At 38.7% G+C, this 21,286-nt stretch overlaps 1 protein-coding gene across 1 annotated transcript; it reads left to right on the forward strand.

Annotated features, from left to right (window-relative positions):
• Positions 1-106: 106 nt before the first annotated feature.
• On the forward strand, positions 107-14,989 carry bco2.L (beta-carotene oxygenase 2 L homeolog). Its single transcript, NM_001093565.1, is given in 13 exon segments — positions 107-424; positions 2,772-2,967; positions 4,865-4,895; positions 4,898-5,073; positions 6,219-6,334; positions 8,019-8,121; positions 9,125-9,253; positions 10,244-10,404; positions 10,739-10,906; positions 11,493-11,624; positions 12,493-12,669; positions 13,707-13,817; positions 14,631-14,989. Coding segments are annotated over 12 exon segments (1,458 nt in total). The 5' UTR covers positions 107-424; positions 2,772-2,933; the 3' UTR covers positions 14,751-14,989.
• The last annotated feature ends 6,297 nt before the right edge of the window (positions 14,990-21,286 follow it).

Raw genomic sequence — 21,286 nt, forward strand, 5'->3', positions numbered from 1 at the left:
TCCTTCTGCTAGTCCCTCAACTTACTACTTGCGATCATGCCCAAACGGATAAACTACAACTCCCAGAATGCTGCGGGGCTAAAGTTTGAATCAGTGGTTTAAAACAATTCGCAACGCTTCTGAGAGAGCTATAACCACCCTGCTAACAATTGAAGAGTAGGCTATAATAGAAAAATGTAACCAGTGCAGAGCAGGAACAAAATATTGACACGGTTAAGAATCAGCACAGTGTGCCAATGAGGACCTTTGGAATCAGCTGATGTTTTGGTTTTGCAGCCAATGGCGAGGCGGGTTTAAGACACACAGCCAATAGCGAGGCAGAAAGACTTTCTGTTTCGTAATCGAGTGTGTTGTGCTGCTAAACTGTCTCTGAGCATGATGAGGGCAATGGCAGCATTGCGGGTTCTTCGGGAGGGGGCCGCAAGTGAGTCTCTGTGTGTCTGATTCTAAAGACAACGTTTCTGTCTATGTTATATCCCATTATATTCTAACGTTCTCATGGGAATTACCTTAACGGACTTTGGTTTATGAAAGGCCTCTGTGCGTCGCAGTAGTACAAGGAACCTTATTTATTGCCAGTATTCTGTGAAATAATATCCACCCCTATGAAATAGATCACATCGGAGTGGTTGATCAAATATCAAAACAGAAGAGTTTCATTTCTGTAAATGATTCTAATCACATTAATCAATAATTAGTTGATTGAAAAACATTCAAAGCCTTAAATGGGTTGTTCACTCTCGAGTTAACCTTAGGGTGATGCAGAGGGGGGTAATCTGAGACAATCTGCATGCATTTGGCTTTAGTCTTTTATTTGTGATTTTATAGTTATTTAGCATTTTATTCTGCGACAGAAATAAGGTAAGAGATAGATATATTGGATGAAGTTGCAGCGTTGATCCAACTCGACACGATGCAGACGCAGCGTGCAGCTAAATTAACAGAGTGGCAATTTCATGTATTCCTCCAGAACATAACAGAATGGTACAGTTGCCATTCCATGTATAAATACCCCCAGAACTCCAGGGCCTGAATAGAAAGAGGAGTAATAAAAAGTAGCAATAACAATACATTTGTAGCCTTATGGAGTATTTGCTTTTTAGATGGGGTCAGGGACTTTCTGGATAAAGGGGTTTCCCATAATTCATATCACCAAACCCTTAGTCTACTACAATAAAACAATAAACACCTATTATTACAAATTAAAAGGAAATCATTAAAATGGACTAAATGGGAGAAGGCCTTTCCATAATAATGAGTTTCCTGGGTATTGGGTTTCCAGATAAGGGGTTCCATACTTGTATATGCATGTTATATTTTATGTAGGATACCAGATTACATGAGAAATCAGAGACCTTTTAATAAATAGATCACACAATCTTTCCAAATCCCGTCTAGCTCTGGGACATCAAGCTTCCTCTTTCATCAAGCTTCCTCACTTTCAAAAAAAGCTGGAACACTAAAATTTAAATAAAAATTAAATTGGATGATTTGCAAATCATTTAAACCATATAGTCAATTCCAGATAATACAAAGACAACAATGAGAAATGTAATTGTTTTCTGAATAGTTTTGAATTTGATGTCAGCAACAAGACACTGGGCAACAAAAGGCTGGAAAAGTTGTGTAATGCTGAAATAGAGTAGCCCTTCCACCTGGTTGAACTAGGTGAACTAGATAGTTGCAACTTTTTGTCTCTTTATATGCCAAAAAGCAAATAAAAATCATTGAAAAGAAAGAGTATCCCAGAGAGGCTTGGTCTCATAGAGGTAAAAATGGAGAGTGGTATAACAAGATGTTACTGTATATTGAAATCACTTATCAGTTACATGGCCCTGGGGTGCCCTTCAACCACAGGGTCTGCTTTCTCTTTAGTTACACCACTAGGGATGGTTACATCACTGTTTGAAACATTCGGCAGGCAAATATTGCAACAGATAAAGAATAACATTTCTCAACGTACTTCATCTACAGTACATACAATACATGATATCATTAAAAGATTCCAAGAATCCTGAGAAATCGTATCTACACAAGGTACAAGGCCAAAAGCCAATATTGGATGGACTTGATGTAGGGGCCCTCAGACGGGACTACATTAAAAAACTTGCACAATTTTGTAGTATGGACTGCATGGGCTCGGGAATGTAAAACTTGGCAAAATATCTGTCCACTGAAGCCAGTCTGAATCACCGATGGGGTTATTTATCAAAGGTTGAGTTTAAGAGGTTTGTGAGGTTTTTTTTATACCTTGAATAAACTCACAACTCAAATGTTTTCTGATTTATGAAAAAATTTGAATGGGAAAAACTGGAATCAGTGAATTCAGGGTAAAAAAACTCCTATTGATTAAGTTTTCATCCAAAACAAAAACTTGAATTGCTAAAAATAATTAAGTTTTCAACTGAAAAAACATCTTATATCCCAAAGCTGCTAAAAATCCATATCCAAACATACTCCATCTCAAACCTGTCGAGTTCATATAGAAGTCAATGTCAGATGAATTGTCTCTTGACGTGATTTGCGCTGGCTAATCCCATAAAGTTGAGTTTTCTGAGAGTCAATTGTACGATTCGAATTGACGCTCAATTTTGTTGAGCCGTTTTTTGCTCCGGCTTTTTCAAAAAGAATTATTGATAAATTAGTTAAATTCTTGGATGGGGGTTAAGTCGAATTTGTTTGAATAAAAAAACGAGATCCATTCGAGTTTTAGTAAATAACCCCCTAAGTGTTGTTTTCAATGAGTATATCCGCTTTCTTTTCTCTTTCAGGCCTGAAGAAACCATTAAATAGACAGCAAGTATATTTCTCCTCACAGGCACAAGTTGATTGCATAGCTCCCCTTTTTCAGACTGTAGCAGAAACTCCACAGCCAGTACAAGCTGCAGTCTCGGGGACAATTCCTGCGTGGATCAATGGCAGTCTATTGCGGAATGGGCCCGGTCAGTTTGAATTTGGAGATGACAAGTAAGCCATAAATTCATATATTTTTTTAATATGGGCTGCATTATAAGATACAAGGTAAATCTGTTTTATGTTTTTAACATCTTAGAATTTTTACAGGAGCCCTTGCCCTTTAAGATAAATATGAAACACAGCTTATAGGGTAACAGTTATTTCCTAGGAAAGAAAGCAGTGCTTTTGGTAAAGTAAAGCATTGCATTATTGTATTGGTTCTAAAACTGTGGGGCTAGATCCTGTATTAGCTCCTGGAGTAGTGCCTGAGGGGCTCTGTCTGAGCAGAGATGAGATTTGTGGAGAATCCCCTGAAACCCCTGTTTGAGGCTATTTTATGGTGTGAATCGGGGTGAACACTTAGGGGCAGATTTATCAAGGGTTGAATTTCGAAGTGTAAAAAACGATATTTGAAGTCGAAGGTTTTTTTTAATAGAATTTGACCATATTCGGTCGAAGTTAGATCGTTCGATCATTCGATGAAATCCTTTGAATCGAACGATTTTACATCGACTTCTAAAAACTTAGCCAAATGTTGGCTATAGGTTCTAGGAGGTCCCTATAGGCTAACATAGCAATTTGGCAGGTTTAAGGTGGCGAAATGTCAAAGTCGAACTTTTTTTAAAGAGACAGTACTTCGATTTTCGAAGTCGAACTTTTTTACTTCGAATCTATGTCGAATTTAGGCCTATTCGATGGTCGAAGTACCCAAAAATTAGTTCGAAGTTTTTAAATTCGAAAATTCACTTCGACCCTTAGTAAATGTGCCCCTTGCTGTCCTAGATATTCTTTGAATTATAGACAGGATGGCTGGAAAGGCAATATGAGCTTGTTACGAACTGTCAAAATGTTGGAACCAGGTTTAAAAAACATTGCTTTAAACATTTTGCCTTAACAATATGCCATACTTCCAGCTATTAAAGCCCAAAATCCGGCCACATCAGTGGAAAAAGGCATTTAGAAACTGCTCTTGGTAAGAATGAGTTCACTGATGACATGAATGTATCATTTTGAAAGTCCCACATTTCCCACAGTCTGCGAAGAAGGCAGGTATAGAATGAAGACACCTTACACATAGGGTTATTTACTAAACCATGAATTTTTCTGGTCGGACTTTTTGGGGCAAAAACTCGAATTTCATGGTCAAAAAAACTAATTTTTCCGAGATTTATTATACCCTGCAAAAAGCCCAAATCCGCAATCTCAGTCCTGTTAAGGTCATGTATAAGGGAATGGGAGATGTCCCTATCCCAATTGAAAGATATTACGTTCTGCGCTGGGTTTAGCCTGATAATCCAAATTCTGCGGTTTTCGTTCAATTTTATCGTTTTTTTTACCTATCCTATTTATTCAAGTTATTTTATTAATAAATAAGGCAAAATCGGGGATATGAGTTCGGTCAAGCTTTTGTTATTTAAATTATTAGATAAATTTTAGTAAATAACCCCCCCCCAATGTGGCAAAAAAAATGACCCCATCCCAAACGGATCTTCATTCCAACAGAAAAGCTTTGGATGTTACTTATATCATCACTTGATACAAACCCAATTTGGATCTACAGTAACATCTGTTATTAATAGATGCTGCAGTATAATCAGAATATTCCCAGAGAAAAGCTCTGACAGGTCAGTATCAACTTTTTAACAAGTGCCCTTCCCAGGACGCAGTACAGAACTGCCTTCATCAGGCACACAGAACTTCATTTGCAAATTTTTAATCACTTGTATCAGAGGGGCAAATAAGTCCATGCACATGTCTTGCCATGAGCCACTCCTTTTGTACCAGATGCATGTTGTATGCCTTTCACCAACTGCCACATATGCTTGTGCCTTATCTGGTGCAAAATTGTATCCATTGTTTTTCTTGTGTGTTTATTAAATAACCATATATTTCTCTACTTTCATTTTAGATACAATCACTGGTTTGACGGCATGGCTCTTATGCACCAGTTCAAAATTAAGAATGGCTCAGTCACATATATGAGCAAGTTCCTTGAAAGTGATGTTTACAAAGTAAACAAGAGCCAGAATCGAATTGTGGTCTCTGAATTTGGAACTTTGGCATCTTCAGATCCTTGCAAGTCTTTGTATGATCGCTTCATGTCCAGATTTAAAATAGGTAATTGACGTATTTAATTTAAGTGTATATGTTTTATAATGCATACATTCCGTAGGTATATTGTTAAAATAAGTCAAATATACCATGCTATAGGTCTCCGTTAAACGGAGGTATCTCATGTACACACTCCCCTCTGGAATGTGCTTTATGGAATGGGGCTCAGAAACAAGCCAATCACCACAATAGGTTGAAGCATTAGTTCCCAAACTTTGAGGAACTATTGGTTTATAGTGTGATGGCATATGCATTACTATAACTTGTTGTAGCACTTTCACTTAAAGGGGTCTTTCAAAAAAATATATATTGAGCTAATTGTCGTTTACATTTTTGGGGGCTGTGACCATTAACCACAGCCATAGGCATGTCTTGGAAGATAGCACTCATCTTCACACTAAAATGTCTTTATCATACAACATATAAGGCAATGTAGCAGTATTTGTCAAGGGGTTAGAATTATGCCACGCCTGTTGATTATCTGCTACTTAAAAAGTAAAATATATCTTGGTTTGCAAGGCAATAATAAAAGGCTACTGTACTAGAGGAAAAAAATTAAAAGCTCTTTCTAGCGAGCTAGTTTTTGCAGCTTTTAAGTCTGGTATGGAGCAGGCCAAGCTGAAACTGGAATTGACCCCCGAAACCTTCACAAAAGATTTGGCGGAATACTGAACCGAAGCCGAACCCTAATTTGCATATGCAAATTAGGGGTAGGAAGGGGGAAAACATTTTTTACTTCCTTGTTTTCAGACAAAAAGTCACGCAATTTCCCTCCCCGCCCCTAATTTGCATATGCAAATTAGGATTCGGTTTGGCCGGGCAGAAGCATTCATCCGAATCCTGCTGAAAAAGGCAGAATCCTGGCCGAATCCCGAACCGAATACTGGATTCGGTGCATCCCTAAATTATATGCTTCTGTGCATTCATTTAATGAAGGTGAGAATTACAGGGTTGGCATCTTCCACCAAAGTTCCTGTGTGACTGAAGAGCAGCACTATAGTGCACAAAGCTAGAGTTGAAAAACGTACTGATATCTGGTGATTTTACAATAACTAAATGCGCCAACCAGCACCAAATGACAGACCTACTGTACTTTATATTATTTTATATTTATGACATCTTATTCATTTTTATTTAATATCTTGTTGCAGATTCCACTGATAACTGTAGTGTCAATTATGTACAGTATAAGGGTGATTATTATGTCAGCACTGAGACCAATTTCATGCGCAAGGTGGAACCAGAGACTCTGAGCACTTTAGAAAAGGTAACAGAAGTGTGTGCATGCACCCCGCAGTTTTGATGCAAATCAGATCATTTTGAAAAGTTGTTTGCAGCAAAATACTTACCTCCAAATACCAACCACTTACCTAAGTACACATCCTGATAATAGGGAAGGAAGAGTAATACAAAATGTAATAGTTTTCAAAATTAACAAATAATGAGACATACAGCATTACAATTTGCTTTGGCAGTTAATATTGCATCATCTGCTGACCATGTCCTGTAAAGCCATTTAAATTAGGTAAGTGATATAAAACATGAAAACTTAATAGAAGTCTGGCGCTTGGTTCAATTAGATAAGAAAACTTTATTAATGGTTTATTACAAGAAAACTTCACTAAGGCTTATGGGAAAATCTGGAATTGAATTAGGAGTAAAATCTTTCTCATGGAATTTATTGTCCAGAAGTACTTAGCAGCTTATTGGTCTGTGTATTGGTCCACAAACAGCCCTGCCTGACTGATATGTGGCAAAGAATTGGGCAGGCTTGATTTTCCCATCTGATGAGGACGCATTGGTGCATTGATGCAGTCCTCATCCTGTGGGTCTATAGGCCCTCCATATCAGGCCAATGATTGGAGCAGACAATTCTAGTGTGTGGGTGGCCAAATAGGGCCTTGATCTGTTTGTTTGTGACTTCACCAAACACACAGATCTTGCAGTTTATGGTTAAAGATTTATTTTTGACTGGGATCTCCCAATCTTCCCACCTCCTTACGACACTTTCTAAAACTCTCATCTCTTTTATCAGCTGATGTTACTGAGACTGGAAAGCACCACACCTGGAACCTAGATTGAACAAGACTAAGCTACAAAATAAATTAAAAGGGGTTTCTCACCTTTGAGTTAACTTTTAGTACAATGTAGTGAGTGGTATTCTGAGACAATCTGCATTTGGATTTCATTTTTTATTATTTGTGGGGTTTGAGTTACTTTTTATTCAACAGCTCTCTAGTTTACAATTTCAGCAATCTGGTTGCTAGGGTCAAAATTACACTAGCAACCATGCATTGATTTGAATTAGAGACTGTAATATGAATAGGAGAGGACCTGAAAAGAAAGATGTTATTAAAAGTAGCAGTACCAATAATTTTGTAGAAGAAGGCAAATAATTCAAATCTATAAAAATAAATAAATAATGAAGACCAATTGAAAAGTTGCTTAGAATTGCCCATTCTATAACATACTAAAAATTAAATTCAGGGTTAACCACCCCTTTCATTAGGGGTGCTATGGTATGTATAGAAATTCATACAGCAACTCTGTGTTCTGACATATAAACTTTTAACTACATTTTTTTCAAATTTTGGTTGCCTATTAAGAGAGTTTATTGTGTTCGTATAAATACAGTCTTGCTACAAGGTTTCATTCATAAAGATAGAAATGTTGGCATATGATCTGTACAGTGTACTCACTTGATGACTTTGTTTAGTCAGGCCTTCCTCAGACTATTTTATAATGTCTTCAGACACGAATAAATGGGGCAGATGGCTAGTGGATGTAGTAGAGCCCTAAAACACAAACATATTCCGTAGCACTGTACAAGAGGCATCTTGAATAATTAATAAAGTAAAGGGTATGATTGAAAGAAGTTATGACATATTATGTGCTATTTTGGGTTATTGCAATTTTCTAAAAGGAAAAATATTGTTTATTATATATTTGAGGTTGACTGGACAAAATTTATTGCTGTAAATGGGGCAACAGCACATCCTCATTATGACCCTGATGGGACTTCATACAACATGGGAAATTCTTATGGAAAGCAAGGTGAGTAAGAGTATAGAAGCAAATTACTGTATATTGTACATTATTGCATTGTAAGAAAGAAATGAGGACACAAGGATTGTTACAGTATTTCATGAAAACACCCCTGTCTGCGTTTTCGAGTGATAATATGTACATTTTTTTTCATAACTGAAAACCCTTAATCAGCTTAATCACTTTTTTTTTTTTTTTAGACTTTCTCTTTTTCAAAAATATGCATTTTGAGAGTCTGGAGACCAATCCTGTACTGCATAGTCTAGATGGGGCCTTACCAGTTATTTGTAAAGGGGAAAAAGTACCCTCTCCTCCTGTTAATCTATATCATTTTAATATAGGGCAATACCTTGCTTGTTCTTCCAGCTGTTTATTGCTATTACTTGCTACAGCTAGGTCTGTTATCCAAAAGAACCCCCTAGGCCCATCTCCATCAAGTATGTGTCCAACTTGTTATATGTGGCCTGGGTATATTTATCTCAGCAGCCAAGAGATTGCCAGATTGTCCAGATCCCTTTGCAAGGATGGCAGATACTGGATGGAATTAAAAGGACCACTGCAAAATCCTGCAGTACACTGCTAAGAACCCTACTCCAATTACAGAATGACAAGCACCATCTGTACACGGTATTTTTTTTTTATGTACAAGCAGCATTACCAAGACCAACAGACCTTAGTTTATAATGCAAACGTTTATGTGGCACTGTATCACAAGCTGTGGGAAAATCCAAGAAGATCACATCCACTGCAACCCCACTCTTCACCTTCCTACTTACTTCATCAGAAAAAGCAAGTAAAATTACTTTGACATGATCTTTTTTCATTGCTGGATTTCCTTTTTTGGTGCCCCTAGGCCACCTGGGTCCTATCATCTGCCTGCAAACCCCCATGTGAGCGCATACGCCGACCTTACCATATTGTAAAAGGCATCCATCGCTTTTATATTACCTATTACAATTATAATAGAAATACTGCATCATTTTATATTAAATTGTCTTTTGTATTATTTTAGGAACATGTTACAACATTATTAAGGTACCTGCTCAAAAGTCAGGAACAGAGGAAACTCTAGAAGGTGCTCAAGTTTTATGTTCCATATTACCGCAAAACAAAGGGAAACCTTCCTACTATCATAGTTTTGGTGAGATTTTTTAAAATATCAAGACTAATTCATAAACATACTAGAAACGAATGCATTATGCAAATTATAGACTGTTCTATAAAGAACAATATATATATATATATCTTTACATGTAAGTACTAATGATTGCTGTACTTTAACTTAATGTATGCATGTTCATGTGTTCATAATCTTGCTTTAGAACACTGGCACATCTGGATGCCACGGTTCTTAATACATTCTGCAGCAAGAACAGAAAGAGGAGTGTAGATGTACCAATCAGTCTGGGCTCTTAAGTGCTGGCGTGGCCATGTTTTTAGGATTATTGTATAAAAGGAACAATATGAAGAGAAAGGCATGTGTTGCTTTAGGGTAGTGAGGAAACAGTAGTACACATATAAAATGCACTCCAACACTGGGATGATATATGCAGACAGTAACCTCTTTGTAATATACAGTAGCCAAGGCTCAGTTCTGCAATGTAGAGTGTATTGGGTAAGGTACCCACTGAATACTCAACGTGCAGAAGGGTCCCCATTGTCATGTTGTGGGAAGGCTGTCAGTCATACCAGCATTATTTAGTTTGGGTTTTGTTTGGGCAGACAACTACTATGCAGTACCTTGTGTGTGAGTGGCCACATCATCATGCATTGAGTTGTAGTTTTTTGCACAGACCAGTCCAGCACTCACAAGTCTACTCTCCTGTTGGTCAGCCTCTGTAATTCCAGCAGGGAGCACTGCCGCTAGCAAGGCCAAGGGTTGGGTCCAGGAAACAAGTATGCAGGTAGTACATCATTGCGAGTCAAATTGAGAGTATGGATTGGGTCTGGTAGTAGAAAATGGACCTGGGAAGATACCATTGTTTAACCCTGTACAACAATGACGCTCTGTATGGAAGTTTCTTCATTTAACTTATTACAATACCGTGTCAGTTTCATTGGTTTCACTTCCTGATTTTGAGCACCTTAAAAAGTGAAATTAAAATTAACTGATTATTCTTATTCTCCACAGGAATGACTGAGAATTATGTGGTCTTTATAGAGCTACCTCTGAAGTTAAACCTACTGAAAATACTCATCAACCAAATTAAAGGAAAATCATTTTCAGACATCATGAGCTGGGATCCAGATGTTCCGACTTTATTCCATGTGGTGAATAAGCAAACAGGAAAGGTATACAGCCTAGTGCCATGTGTCAGAACTATGTAAGCTGTAACCTATCATTTGCTGCTACCCTATTCACTGGCAGACATTTTATCACAGGATTTTGCCTGGGGCTTCTGCCAGGAGCCAACTCATATTGTGTGGGTTGCCGTGTTGTAGGCTCACATACATTTTCAGTGAGTGCCCCAGAGCCAGTTTGGGGCATGTGCATTCACAATTGCAAGGTTCTAGTCTCTGGGAAACTACCATAAAATATAATCGCTTGTTTAAAGGCATGACTTTATGGAAGTTGTGTTTACCATAAGGTAGTCATTTGACTTACTATATATTTTTGCAATTTTAGCCACACCCTGTGACTTTCTGTGCCCAGCCCTTCATGTCATTCCATCAAATAAATGCCTATGAGGACCAGGGCTGCATCGTTCTTGACCTCTGTTCTATGGATGGGGGAGGAGCCATTGACATGTTCAGCCTGCAAAATCTTCGAAAATCTGGCCAAGCTTTGACTGAGGTGAAAATATTACCTAATTTTGTTGCTGTAACTGTTCCATTTCAACTTGGGGAATGCCTGAATGGCTTCCAGGCATATACAATTAACTGTAGGTGACTATAACCAATTTCACAATCATTGCACCGTAATCAAACTTTGAAACTTGTAACTACTGAATCACAGAGTGAATGTGGGAACTGATGCAGGAAGCTCCTCTCCTCCATTCTATCACTCCTGTAACATTGAACAATTGAACTAGGCAGCTAACCTTCACTGTATTAGAAAATTCTAATTTTGACGTTCTGTCCTGCTTCCATCCTGATAGAACAGTGTGGACAGCTCAATACTGTTTCCTATTTTTTTCCTAGGATTGCATGTATTTATGTGCTAGTTTGTTTTAAACTGGAAATTTGCTAATATAGATCGCAATGCCTTCAGACTATGCAAATTAGTACAATGGGTTGTAGCATGCTCCAGATTATCAGAGTTTGACTCTGATGCCGTAATAAGACATGGTCTGCCATATTAGAGAGTAGTCAGCCTGTAAAATATACTATGAATGATATAACTTGCTTATTTACTCACTAATCAATTGTTCTGTTCTTAGATCTGTGAAAAAGTTCCAAAGGCCTACCCACACAGATTTGTTCTCCCACTTAATGCAGACATAAATAGTAAACAAGAAACTGAGTGTTTGAATTATTCAAGTGCAACTGCTGTGAGAAAAGCTGATGGAAAGGTTGGTTTCTGAGGGCAGCTTTAGAACATATATTAGAGTAAGCTCTGGGCGAAATTTTATAATTTAACAATCAGCTCTCCAACTCAAGTGGCATAGAAAATACTTCATTGTAAATCGTACCTGTTCTCTGGTTATTCAGCTCCCTGGTCTTTGTACTGGCCATGAGAGCACATTATACAATGTTACTGTATATCAGCATGCAAGAATTGCACAATAATCACCCTAGGTTAAATAACTGCAATAAGACTGATGTCGATTTTCATGCACAAAGGGTACATTCTTGCAGATATTCTTGCAAAATGAACAGTAAAAACAAGTTCAAACCTTGATCTGGTTTAATATTCTACCAGACATTTTAATCTTCTGCCCACCACTTGTTGGTTTCATAACTGAAAGATGGTAAGGGGTACTGGGATCTGTTTCCAAAACCAGCAGATTGCATTTTTGTATCATTCCATCTATTGTAGTGTTGAGAAAACTAATCTAGTACAGGGGTCCCCAACCACCGGGCTGCGGGCTGCCTCTGGTCCCAGCTGCAGACTGTAATAGCTGCAAAAACAATGAATAAGGCCATAATTACCTGCAAACCCAGCTCCCCGACGTGTGATGCCCAGGAAGCTAACTAATATTTGTGAGAAGGACCAATATACTTTTTGGACAGTTTTTTTTGGTAAGCCTGAAATGCACCCACGCATAGACATTCCCCCGGTCCTTGTAAAAATTGTCTTGCTTGAAAAAAGGTTGGGGACTGCTGTTTTAGTATATTTTATAAAGTACACATAAAGCATACATCTACTTACAGTGCAGTAACATTTAGAGCATTCTGCACACTCATGAACTAAAATCTTTGGTTGCTTGCATACTATAGGTGTGGTGTACCCATGAAAAGCTACATGATGACACACTTAAATGGGGCTTAGAATTTCCACAGATAAACTATGCTAAATACAACACCAGAAAGTACCGCTACTTGTATGCATGTGGATTTCAGCACCTCATTGGAGATTCTCTGGTCAAAGTGGATGTTCAGACTAAGACAACTAAGGTATGCTATATTTGTATCGGGTCAGCTCAAACACAAATGGTTTATGTGAATTGTTAGTTTTGTATAGATTAAAATGAATTCTCAAAGGAGAACAAAAGGAAATGTAAAAAGGTCAGCAGTGGGAAGAAGCTGGTGGCTATGAGGTGGTAGAATAAAGGGAAAAGAACACATCAGGAATCAGTGTTTTTTTCTGTTAAAGGACAAGTCAGCATTCAGCTTAAATACACTGGGGTGCTAATGTGTTGGGCACCCCCTTCCAAGTAAATATAAGCACTTACCTTAGACCCTGAGCCAGCATTTCCATCTGTTGAAAAAATGCATTGGCCCAGGATACAATGTCTTAAGAACAACGCCAACTCTACTGATGCCCTAGGGATCTTCTGCCCGGTGTCTGGGACAGCTAAGGGGATTGTAGTCATCAGCAGAGATGGCAGTGTGGTGCTCAAAAGATTGTATCCCAGGCTATTGTGCTTATAGGTTAACAGGAGTACCAGCCCAGGGTAAGAGATAAACCCATTGGCACCCTCCATTGTGCTGACTTGTCCTTTAAGTCACTGAAATCAAATAAAAATAAATAATATAGTATATGGGTATTTTAGATATTTTCATATTTCTTCTTATTCACACTCTTACGCTTTTTATGTACATATCTTTTACATGAAGCAGCACCCACTTAACAGCTTGCCTGTATGCAGCTAAAACTCCATTTGATCCAACTGAGTGCGGCACACACACACACACCCCCCACCCCCACCCCGGAACTGAATTGGAATGCCAACTGTTAGCCCTCTCCCCAACATCAGTGCCTCTGTAATGCTGAAGTGGCTGAATGAAACCATATTCTACCAATATGTTCCAAAAACAAATGGAAAGCCTTACAAAAAGAGTAGAGGCTGTTATAGCAGTAGAGGGAGGACCCACTTCACATTAATACTCTTTGTTTTGGAATTGGACAGGCATATGTCCAATACTTTTAGTAACATAATGTATTTCCGTATTACTAATAACTTATGTAATGTTATGCTTTCTCCCTAAAGGTTTGGAGTGAGGAAGGCTTTTACCCTTCAGAACCTATTTTTGTGCCTTATCCAGATTCATCCGAGGAAGACAGTGGAGTCATTCTCTCGGCAGTCCTTACCCCTCATCAGGTAACAGAAGAAGCTGTACACATATGTTATATTTTTTTTATTAACATGTATTTATAAAGTGCCAACATATTCTGCACCACTGCACAATAAATGGGTGTATATATTGAACATACAGAGTTAAATACAAAAACAACCAGTACAAGAGGTAAAGAGGACCTTGCCCAAACTAGATTACAGTCTATATATATATAGTTGCATTTATTTATCTTGTTTTTTTAACTGTATTATAGGTATTCAGACCCTAGGTGACTTGTCCCATTTTACAGAATAACAAATCCTCTTATGTTTTCAGGTTCAAGAGGGGCAGGATGGGACAGTATAACAGGGACTATATCTGACTTGATCTGAATTATTTCTTTTAGAACACAAGATGTAGGATTTGAAAAGATTTGTAAAGCATGCCACACTATTTTCTAGTTTATTTGGAGTGTGGGGCATCTTCTCATAGTTACCGGCTTCTGCATCTCTAGTTTAACCTTCTGGGTTCCTATGCCTTTTCCTCTTGTTCATTGGTGCAAGCTCTATTCCAGATTTTGGGGAAGGAGGGCTGAAAAAACACAAAAGGTAAGCAACGTTGTCATTGGTGGGCTAGAAATTCAGTCACTTAGGACTGGTTTCTGTAGTAAGTCTCATATCAGCCCTGTCCCATAAGATAAATAAAAGTAAGCCATATTTGTTCTGGACTTCTGATGCCTTCTAAAGACACACATTTCATTTAGACCAAATGGTTATTCAGTAGATGACTTTTTCTACTTTGTACACACTATGTGACCAATAGTTTTAATCCATTATTATTTGTTTATTTTTTTTTAGGAGAAAAACATATTCCTCCTTGTTTTGGATGCCAAAGATTTTGTTGAGATCGGTAGAGCTGAAGTGCCTGTTAAGATGCCTTATGGTTTCCATGGAATCTATGTGCCTCAGAACTCCTAATTAATGTACAACCTGAAACCTGAAACTATAAACTAAAATTCATTTTTTCTTTAATTCAGAAAATGATTAAAATGGTGTCTAAAACCAATAACCTTTAATCGCATTAACGGGAAACTAATATTAAGGGAAACTAAAGTCAAATTAGAATAATACCAGAAATGCTGTATTATGTATACTAAACATAAACATGAACTTACTGCACCAGAAGCCTAATTAAACAAATGATTTATGCTTTCAAAGTTGGCCACAGGTGGTCACCATCTTGTAACTTTGTTAAACCATTTTTGCAAGACCATGCACATGCTCAGTGGTCTGGGCTGCTGTTGGGAGGCTAAGCTTAGTGATCCTCATAAATTCACAGAACAGCACAAGTCAAATAATATGTGCCATAGAAGCCAACAGCAAAACTGATTAAAAATCAGAATATGCAGACTGTGTTGTCATGTAATAATCTAATGTGTATTTTATAGTTTTTGTATTGTTCAAAACAAACTTTCTGCAACTCTTCAGAAACACGGTCGCTGGCTGCTCTACAGGGAAACAAACGGAGCTGCTCGAATTCTGGGTAGTCCCTCCCCCCTGCCTTTTGAAAGTATGATTGTTTCCCTGCAGAGCAGTTAGGGAATTTTTGAAGTTTCCTATCTGCAGCAGTCATAGCAAGTAAATGAAGGGAGAACTTCACTGCATACAGTCAGTTTTTTTTATAGAAACGGTAGACATTTATTAATTAAAGTATATTGGAGATAGGTTTCTTTTTCATTAAAGAAAGTAAAAATGGGATTTTATTTTTTTGGCTTTACATGCCGTTTAACAAGAACTATAAGGGCTTGTGCACAGTTAGCACACACCAGAACACCATAATAAAGCACTTGCACCAAGCATCAGTGGACCAAAAACATGTGAGCCCTGCACATTGAGCAAGGCTTCATTTGCTCCTTACACCTGCCTTCTCTCTTGGTTCTATGGTTCCCTATGTGCACACAGAAAGAGCTTAACGCTCATTTTGCTTATGTTATTCTTGGCAAGCACAATTCTCTGTAAAATTTTTACATTTGCATATTGCCCCTGTTCGTAAATGAGCCTGTGATACCTTGCACATTGTGGTTTACATTGTTTGCTCAATTCAGTTTTAATTGGTCATATACAGGTTGGAATTTTGTTTTTTTTACAATATGGCAAAGAAAAACAAAATACTTGATGATAACCAAACCAACACATTTACATTAATGGCAAAAATATCAACAGTTTCAATGTTTCGATTCTTTTTCGTAGATTTTAGAGATGGTGTTCAGAATTATCCAGGGATGGATTTACATAGCAGGAGCCCCTAGGCCTCCTGCCATTCATCTCCCCCATCCCTTCCCCTTCCTTTGTGCACATGTGCAAATTTTCAGCATGTGCTGGAGTACTGAGGATTGGAGCACAGGAAATTTTAAAAACGATTGTTTCTCCCGCGATCTCCAGTGCTTCCGAATCAATGTGGGTGTGGTTGGGCGACATGCCGTCCCCCTAAAATTCTGCCACCCTAGGCCCGGGCCTTTGTGCCATTTCCACAAACCCGGGCCTGTAATTATCACAAACTTTCTGTTAGGGCTTCACTGAGTCCAAAATTTGGTACTGGATTTCACGGATTCTTTTTTTTTCATTGACACTTTTTGCAGGATTCAGGTTCTGCTTAATCTTAAGTGTTCATTCAAACCAAAATCTGAACCCTTCAAATCATCATTTATCATCATCATTTATTTATATAGCGCTGTCAAGATACGCAGTGCTTAAATCATATGACTTTAAAAACCCAACCCAAACACTCCAACTTTTTGTTCCCAACTGATGCAGTTTTGTTTAGATTTAAATATGCAAATTAGAGTGTAGATTTTTATAAACATATTTACAGATAAAGAGCGAAATAAAAATTGACACCTGCAATTTAGTGCTTGCAGTCGAGGTGAGCCTAAAGAGGTTGTACGGGCTAAAGTGATGAACATCTGTTTAAACCGAGGATCTCTAAGGTAATGATTGATTTCGGAGCTTATAATTAATGTTGGAGTTCTTTGAGATTTATAAAATCTTATGCCTAAAAGCCAGTGATAAAATTAGAATACAGTTAGCTAAAAGGAAATAGTCCACTAGTTAATACACTTGCCCAAATTAGCAATGAAGTTACCATAATATAGTGAACTTTGCTTTGTTGTGTCTTTCATCAGCCTCTCCATTCCCTTTGGGGCTTCTCCATCCTCCTTTAAATGTTTATTTAATATACTCCTTTGATTTTGCCTCCAATGAGCAAGGAATTATTTACAACCATATGGAAGTTGTCCATCAGTCCCAACATTTGCAGTCTGGTTTTTGTTCAAAACTCTTAAGTAAAACAGCTCTCTCCATAATAACTCATCTCCTAGTTTTATTCTTTTAGATCACTGCACAGTCTCACAAACCAAACCACTTTCACCTACATACCATTGCCTTTGGTGACACTGCAGTTTCAGGGGAAGATTTATCAAGGATTGAATTGAAAATTCGAATTTCATGTTTATTTTAGTGTAATTCGACTAGAGCAGTGATTCCCAACCAGTAGCTCGTGAGCAACATGTTGCTCTCCAACCCCTTGGATGTTGCTCCCAGTGACCTCAAAGCAGGTGCTTATTTGTGAATTACTGACTTGGAGGCAAATTTCTGTTGCATAAAAACCACATATTTTGCAAAACAGAGCCTCAGTAGGTTGACAGTCCTAGGGGCTACCAAATGGCCAATCACAGCACTTGTTTGGCACCCCAACAACATTTTTCATGCTAGCGTTGTTCTCCAACTCCTTTAACATCTGAATGTTGCTCACGGGTTTAAAGGGTTGGGGATCCCTTGACTAGAGAATAGTCCAAATTCCATTCTAGTTAAAAAAGAAATATGAATTTCGAAACTTATCAAGTACTGTCCCTTTAAGAATTTCAAATTCAACTATTTGCCATCTTGAACCTGCCGAACTGGTGTTTTAGCCTATGGGGCACCGCCTACATTCAATACGGAGTTGTTTGGTGGACTTTTGCAAAAACAAATTTTTTGAAAAAAACTAAAATCAAAGTTGATTCGAGTTTGCTAGTCCACCCTATTCTCCCGAATTTGAAAAATTCTTATTTTTTTAATAAATTTCGATTGGTCGTTTTTTTGGGGGGGGGTTTGTTTTCAAATTTTGAGTTTATGGGACTTGTTAGAAACTTCTATAAACTCGACATTCGACCCTTGATAAATCTGCCCCTAAATGTTCTCTTTCTGACTGCCCTTTTATTCTTCTTTTACTATCTTATCTTTACTCTCCTCTCTTGTATTTGTTCATCTTTTCTACAATAATATCTAGTAAAACTTCCTCAACTCCAATAACTTCCCTTAACATATGAGACCCAATATTTATACACTTATCCTTCCCAGCCTTGCAGCCTAGAAGTCACCTTTAACTGTTCTCTTCCTTTACAGGCAATAACTTACAGTAAGAAATTCTATCAATTCCAAACTGCTGTTAATAATTTAAATTATCGATTAAAAACCCAGCACCCGGTGTAAAGCACGGCACGAGTGGTCTCAAGGCAGTTCTGTCCTTACCGCCTGCCATAGAGAAGACACAGTACAGGGCTCCATTGCACCCTGAATGACATGCAAATTTGGGACAAGAGCAGGGATGCTTACATACCACCAGCTCCCCTTTAATAATACAGTGCTGCTGAAGACAGACAGTGTTCTATCCATGGGGCTCAGGACATTGCCCTCCATGCTTGACAAAGGGGCATGACCCCGAAACGTTGCACTACTGCATAATAAAATTGCAAGGGCTTGCCCTGCTACTGCAACTCCTGTGTGCCGGTGAAATTCTTCTTACCCTCCATTTTTGAGCACAAACGCTTGCAGATATTGTGCAAACTGCATGGTCTATAACATCCCTAGACCTCCACAGCCATTTAACAGTGCCTCTTTAGGGATGTCGCGGACTGTTCTCCCGCGAACTAATTCGCGCGAACATCGGCTGTTCGCGTCCGCCTAATGTTCGCGAACGTCGCGCGACGTTCGCCAATTTGGGTTCGCCTTAGCTGGCGCTTATTTTTGACCTCTCACCCCAGACCAGCAGATACATGGCAGCCAATCAGGAAGCTCTCCCTCCTGGACCACCCCCACACCCCCTGGACCACTCCCCTTCCATATATAAACTGAAGCCCTGCAGCGTTTTTTCATTCTGCCTGTGTGTGCTTGGAAGAGCTAGTGTAGGGAGAGAGCTGTTTAGTGATTTGAGGGACAGTTGATAGTAACTTTGCTGGCTAGTAATCTACTTGATACTGCTCTGTATTGTAGGGACAGAACTCTGCAGGGATTTGAGGGACAGTGAGTTTAGGTTAGTTAGCTTTGCTGACTAGTAATCTACCTTCTACTGCAGTGCTCTGTATGTAGCTGCTGTGGGCACTGCTTCTGATCTCATCTGCTGACTGCTGTAATAACCCAATAGTCCTTGTAAGGACTGCTTTTATTTTCTTTTTTGTTTTTTTACTTTGCTACTATAAGAGCCCAGTGCTATTAGTCTAGCTGTGTTGGGGAGTGGGACTGGTGTGCTGCTCCTCCTAGTAGTTCACCACTACCAGCACCAACCAGAGTCAAGTATCTTATTTGCACCTGTTAGCTGTTCTGAGCTCTCTGCCAAAAGCTAATTAAGTTAGAAACTGTTTTTTTTTCTGGCTGTTCAGTGCAGAGAAAAGAGGGACTGGTGTGCTGCTCCTCCTAGTAGTTCACCACCACCAGCACCAACCAGAGTCAAAATTGTTACAAAGTATCTTATTTGCACCTGTTAGCTGTTCTGAGCTCTCTGCCAAAAGCTAATTAAGTTAGAAACTGTTTTTTTTTCTGGCTGTTCAGTGCAGAGAAAAGAGGGACTGGTGTGCTGCTCCTCCTAGTAGTTCACCACTACCAGCACCAACCAGAGTCAAAATTGTTACAAAGTATCTTATTTGCACCTGTTAGCTCTTCTGAGCTCTCTGCCAAAAGCTAATTAAGTTAGAAACTGTTTTTTTTCTGGCTGTTCAGTTCAGAGAAAAGAGGTACTGGTGTGCTGCTCCTCCTAGTAGTTCACCACTACCAGCACCAACCAGAGTCAAAATTGTTACAAAGTATCTTATTTGCACCTGTTAGCTGTTCTGAGCTCTCTGCCAAAAGCTAATTAAGTTAGAAACTGTTTTTTTTCTGGCTGTTCAGTGCAGAGAAAAGAGGGACTGGTGTGCTGCTCCTCCTAGTAGTTCACCACCACCAGCACCAACCAGAGTCAAAATTGTTACAAAGTATCTTATTTGCACCTGTTAGCTGTTCTGAGCTCTCTGCCAAAAGCTAATTAAGTTAGAAACTGTTTTTTTTCTGGCTGTTCAGTGCAGAGAAAAGAGTGACTTTCCAGTACAAAAGAGGGACAGGGGGTTGAGTGGTCAAAAGAGGGACAGTTGGGAGGTATGCAAGTGCCACCTAGCTGTGTGAGCTTTTTCACATTCTGTCTAAATAACAATAATAATTCAGTGTCCGTAAACATCACCTGAGTGATGTTTTTACAGCAGCAATAATATATTCCGTATCCACTACTGTATACGTTACCCTTGCAGGCATTGTTTGCCCAGTCTTTAACCAAGTGCCACCTAGCTGTGTGAGCTTTTTCACATTCCGTGTCCAGAAACATCACCTGAGTGACGTAGTGTGATTTCTGCCCTTTACAGCACAAAACGCAGCGCTGTGTCAACAATGTATTTTTCAGATACATTTTTGCCCTTGATCCCCCTCTGGCATGCCACTGTCCAGGTCGTTGCACCCTTTAAACAACTTTAAAATCATTTTTCTGGCCAGAAATGTCTTTTCTAGCTTTTAAAATTCGCCTTCCCATTGAAGTCTATGGGGTTCGCGACGTTCGCGAACCGTTCGCATTTTTGGACGCAAGTTCGCGAATATGTTCGCGAAAATTTTTTCCGCCGTTCGCTACATCCCTATGCCTCTTAAGACGCCTCTATTAACTTGCCATAACCTTTTCTGCTGATTGACAGCACATCCTGATTAGTAATTCGGATTCTCTTAAATGAGCATGAAACCAGTACATTCTGCTTCAGAATTAATGAATAGTTATCCCTGTAGCATTTACTTCTATGACAGAATTAACCACATTTTCTGCAAAAGTTTTGACCTCTTTCGATGACCCCTAAGCTTAGCTTATCTACAGCAGCCCAAGGCAAACTGAGCTTGTGCAGTGTCAAAGATGAAGAACTCTAGCATGGGCCATTACTATTAATGGTGGCTAACTTCAGAGAAGGTACAGTAAATACAGTATTTCTAGTAATGCTCCTTTTTTTAGGCAAGAGTTATCTGTTAAGGTTCATGGCTATACAAAATAATGTCATATAGAAACAGTTATTACTAGTTATCAAATTTACAGCTCATGTGCTGACCCCCCCCCCATTAAATACTAGTGTGTATTTTAACATACAGGGCCTAATACAATTAGAACTATAAGTGCTTTAGTACCAATATGTTATTCG

This window comes from Xenopus laevis, chromosome 7L (assembly GCF_017654675.1).
Source record: "Xenopus laevis strain J_2021 chromosome 7L, Xenopus_laevis_v10.1, whole genome shotgun sequence".
Classification (NCBI taxonomy): Eukaryota; Metazoa; Chordata; class Amphibia; order Anura; family Pipidae; genus Xenopus; species Xenopus laevis.